At 41.6% G+C, this 4,799-nt stretch overlaps 2 protein-coding genes across 2 annotated transcripts in view; one reads left to right on the top strand and one right to left on the bottom strand.

Moving 5' to 3' along the window:
* atad3 (ATPase family AAA domain containing 3) overlaps nt 1-2,463 on the top strand; it is a 5,602-nt gene extending 3,139 nt beyond the window's left edge. Inside the window, exons 10-16 of the mRNA XM_020607724.1 lie at nt 4-102; nt 197-321; nt 411-462; nt 592-662; nt 781-948; nt 1,448-1,556; nt 1,688-2,463. Of these exons, the coding sequence (XP_020463380.1) occupies nt 4-102; nt 197-321; nt 411-462; nt 592-662; nt 781-948; nt 1,448-1,556; nt 1,688-2,161 (1,098 nt within the window). The 3' untranslated portion in view covers nt 2,162-2,463. The remainder of the gene's footprint in view (nt 1-3; nt 103-196; nt 322-410; nt 463-591; nt 663-780; nt 949-1,447; nt 1,557-1,687) is intronic.
* A 787-nt stretch (nt 2,464-3,250) lies between these two features.
* ssu72 (SSU72 homolog, RNA polymerase II CTD phosphatase) overlaps nt 3,251-4,799 on the bottom strand; it is a 5,075-nt gene continuing 3,526 nt past the window's right edge. Inside the window, exons 4-5 of the mRNA XM_020607799.1 lie at nt 4,507-4,684; nt 3,251-4,162 (exon numbers count right to left, since the gene is read on the bottom strand). Coding sequence (XP_020463455.1) covers nt 4,061-4,162; nt 4,507-4,684 — 280 coding nt within the window. The 3' untranslated portion in view covers nt 3,251-4,060. The remainder of the gene's footprint in view (nt 4,163-4,506; nt 4,685-4,799) is intronic.

Here is a 4,799-nt window from a genome sequence, read left to right as displayed (position 1 = left end):
GACATCGCCATAGCAACAAGAAACACCAGGCAGAACAAAGGCCTCTACAGGAACATCCTCATGTACGGTCCTCCAGGCACAGGCAAAACTCTCTTCGCTAAGGTACGCCCGAGGACAGAATGTTGATTGACATAAACCTTCACCTCAATGGGAGGTGATCCTCTAACTGTGGGGCATTTTTCTTTGTGTTGAGTAGAAGCTGGCAATGCATTCTGGAATGGACTATGCAATTATGACCGGTGGTGATGTAGCACCCATGGGCCGTGATGGGGTGACTGCCATGCACAAAGTTTTTGACTGGGCCAACACAAGTCGACAGGGGTGTGTTGCTCTATCATGTACAAATAAGTAATGTCCACTTGAAGTGTCAACAGATAAGTTTGGTTATTTTGTGTTTTATTCTGTTACAGGCTGCTGCTTTTTGTGGATGAAGCTGATGCGTTCCTTCGCAAGAGGGCCACTGTAAGTGTGCATATATTTCATTACTCAGAAACCTTGGGAGTATTTTTGTTAAGTCTTTTTTTTTATTACAAGTCCTTTGGTTTATCTTTAACTACATCATGTGTATTTCTTCATTCTTGAATTTTGTAGGAGAAGATCAGTGAAGACCTAAGAGCCACTTTGAATGCATTCTTGTATCGCACTGGAGAACAGAGCAAGAAGTAAATATTTATTTACCTTTAACCTAAACCTTATACGTTTCATCCTCTTTGCCACATTTCACCATCACCTGGCTGCTTCCCAGCACTCCACTAACTGTGATTTCTCTTTTCCCTGCAGGTTCATGCTGGTGTTGGCCAGTAATCAACCAGAGCAGTTTGACTGGGCCATAAATGACCGTATAGATGAAATAGTGAATTTTGCTCTGCCGGGTCCTGAGGAGAGGGAGAGGCTGGTGCGGTTGTACTTTGACAAATATGTGCTGGAGCCCGCCACTGGAGGGAGGCAGTGAGTACAGTGCCAAACTACATTACTGTTAATGGCTGGGCACAACCCCAAGCTACTGCACAGTAAGGGTGCATTCTGAAACAAGTACTTAGGTTCAGTCCAACACATGTGCACACTCGCATGTAGAGAGATTTATTCCGAGTAATTTTGAGGAGTTGATCATGTTTAATAGTAGAGTTTGCCTTTTTGTGCCCCATACACTGCATGACCCCTACAGCGCCAGCTTTTATCAACACACACAAGAATTTACACAATAGCCAAACCCCATTAGTCCCACCAGAACCCTCAGTCACGGTGTCTCAGCCCAGCTGGCCCGGTCCGGCTCCTCATAACAGAACATGAGCACAACAATAACTCAGGAACCCACAGTCTCTATCCACAGGGGCAGCCAGGAGCTCCATTAGCGCTCCCCTACCCCCCCCGCACCCCCAGTATTCTACAGTATTGTTTCCCCCTCCCTCACTGTGTTATCTTTGGTTTTGTGTCTGTCTTTCTGCAGGAGGATGAAGCTGGCACAGTTTGATTATGGTAAAAAGTGCTCTGAGATAGCAAAAAGAACGGAGGGCATGTCAGGAAGAGAGATCTCCAAGTTGGGTGTGGCCTGGCAGGTTTGTTCTCTGAAGTCACTGTTGACCTATTGATGTAGTCTTTTTTTAAAAAACAAACAGTAGTGTAAATCATAATTACACAATACTATACTTCAAAACGCTTCAAGATATCCATTTTCATGTTATTGTAGGCGGCAGCATATTCCTCTGAAGATGGTGTCCTGACAGAAGCTATGATTGATGCTCGGGTTGACGACGCTGTCAAGCAGCACCTTCAGAAGATGGACTGGCTACACAGAGAAAACGAGGCTCAGACCCTTACACCTTCACCAGCTGGGGCGCCAGGCAGCGGAGGCAAAACTGGCTTTATTCTGCCCCTCAGTGAGGCACCTCAGGCTCAGGAGGTGATCAGTCCAGTCCTTGAGGTAGATACAAAACAAGCAGGTGGCAGTATTCAGCCTTCTTCAGGCATAAAAGAAGGTCAAAAGGCAGAAGGCAAAAGTGCCTTCCCAGCTGGACAAGACTCTGAGGATGCTGTCAGAGCAGAAGCTACGACAGCAGCAGAGTTTTTAACCCATTCTGCTGCCTCCACTGACAGTGAGGGCAAGATGGAAAAGGAAGACAAGACTGGATCTTCTTCTCCGAAAGATGGAACCCCAGTTTGAGTTTTAGATTTACTCAGTGGTCCTGCCTGGATTAGAAAAATTAGCCTTCTGCCCCTTTAACTAGTCTGTCAGTTTGTCTAAAATCCTGTCAAACTGACAGCTGTTAAGATGTGTTCACAGGACTGAGAGATTTTCAGAACACAACAACTGAGGCTCTTTCATTCTAATATATAATGTAATATACATTGTAAAAGCGTACTTTATATGGAAACCAGACTTTTGCCTGTAATACTAGTATATAAATGTGCACAGTGGAGTGTCTCTGTTGGAATGAATAAATAATCATTGTTTTTACAGTAAAATGTCTGTTTTTCAGTTGTTACACAACCCATAGCTTGTTGAGTGTCTTTGTCTCAGAAAGCTACAGTGAAAAGTTTGGCTGCACTTTCTCATTCAGTGGGAGAGTGTGTCCAAACTTTAAACTGGTGGTGTAGTATTTATAGAGGTCAATCTTAACTGTGTTCAGCTGGTAATCGCTAGTTTTACCTAGTCCGAATTTCTGCTGGGTAGCTTGTGCATTTACCTGTTGGAGATCAATAAAGTTTTATGACCATTTTATTTGATTTTAAAAGTAGCTAGTTATAAAATAAATGTAGTGGAGTAAAAAGTGCTAGACTTTTTGACACCAAAAAGTCTAGCACAAAATAAAAATACTCATAGTAAAAGATACCAAAATTGTATTTAAGTACAGTACTAGAGTATATGTACTTAGTTACTTCCCACCACTAGAGAGAGAGAGAGAGAGAGATGGATAGGACAGACTTAATTCTACACAAAAGCATTTACATATACACGATTGCTTCACCCAGATAAGATTTATTTAGCACACCTCAATCACACAAAGTTTGCAGTGATTTACTAGATGGAGGGGATTACTTTTCAAACAAAGCCAAACTGAGGACATGCTATCAATATATTTGCTTTAACCTAACTTTTACTTGTTATATTTTAAAGTAATCAACTCATAGCATGTAATAAAACATATCAAGCAAGTGGTTTGGACTTCATTAGTACAGTAATTCAGATAATGTCCTAGTATTTAATCAGTGCTCTTACATGATATAACAAAGTAAACAAAGAGCCATGACATTTGAGATATTTCTTTTTAGTGGATTCATATGTACATACAGAAAAATCAGGCACTCTGAGCCAAGCTCGCAGTTTTCAAATAATTACAATGCCTCAATTCTTTTAACGTCTAGGAAAAAAAAAATGCCCTGAAAGACAGCATAGCAAATTTAAATATGACCCAACACTATATACTGGAAACACACTGGAGGAGAGCATCAGAGGTTTGGGCTTGGTTACTCATAATAAACCCACCCAATTTAACTTAATCCTAACTAATCTACAACACATGGTAGCAACAAAACACATTCAGTTCAATTCTCTTCCATACCTGACCCCAGGATACTCAGTCCTAGACCAGGAATCAAAATCTCACATATATACTTGAAAGAATTCTAATTATATATCATTTAGAAAAAGAAAAGAAAAAAAAAAACTAAATCAGCATCACTATGCTGTACCGAACAAAAATTAGAAGAACTTGTAAAGCAGGTGTTTGACCAGGGGGTGTTTGTGTTATGGTTCTCCCTGAGGAGACATGGTTGAGTGATTTCACTGGACTGGGTTGGAGGCAGAGACCTTGGCCTGACCTTGACCCAAAGGAATAAAGGCAGAGTGAGAGCAGCGAGTCTGTCCTCTGCATGTTCGACAGCAGACATATTTAGGTCCCGGCCCAAAGCCGTATGTGTGCGTGGTTGTGTGTGTCAGACTGTGCAGGCACACAATGCGTTATGTACCCTGCTGCCGATGACTGAGAATGAAGTGTCTGTATCCATGTACTGTTTGATTGCTTGTCATCTGGGTCTGTTTATTGGAAAATTCTATTGTGCATCAGTAGAAGCAGACAGTATGAAGGAAAGGCCTGTTGCTCTTGTCCTCGAACTCTTGTAGTAGCTCATCGATTTCATTCTCCATGTCATCAGTGTGCTGGATCTGCAGGGGCAGAGAAGGAATCACATTAAACACAGCCTGCACACACACACACACCGCTCATTTGTACCAATGAGTCTCTGTACACCATGTGACTCTTGACACCCTTTCACAGTATTGGCATCATTTTTATTAGTTGTCAACTAAAGCTGCTCTTGTAGAAATATACTGTTTGGCAGATTAAGTATATTAAAGACCATTTAGTAAACATTATGCAGTAAATCTTTAGGTAATGTTCTATTAAAAAAACAAACATTAAAAGCTTTTAAAAACATGCCTTCTGTAAAATAGCAAAAAACATTCTGCAGTTAGAACGAGATTTAAGAACCCTGCTAGCAGACACTCACACACTGACACAGCTCACAGATGAGGAAGGCACCCAGCGTGGCTTCCTCATGATTATCCTGAATGTCTACATTGATGACGTGCACAGGTTGCAGAGTCTCCTGCTCTCTTGAGTTCAGATCTGGGAAGATAAACAGTACCATACAGTCACAAATACTGTCATAAATAGCCAAATCGCACACAAGTGTAGGCATCTGAAATCATGGCAAGTGCTGGAGCAGAGGGGTAAAAATGCAGTAATGGGTACAGCAGCTGAAAGGTGCTCATGGTTTACTCTTTCCTTTTAATGATTTCA

The sequence above is a fragment of the Monopterus albus genome, unplaced genomic scaffold (genome assembly GCF_001952655.1).
Source record: "Monopterus albus unplaced genomic scaffold, M_albus_1.0 scaffold89.1, whole genome shotgun sequence".
Taxonomy (NCBI): domain Eukaryota; kingdom Metazoa; phylum Chordata; class Actinopteri; order Synbranchiformes; family Synbranchidae; genus Monopterus; species Monopterus albus.
Note: the sequence above shows the minus strand (reverse complement) of the source record. Positions and strands in the feature narration are given on the sequence as shown.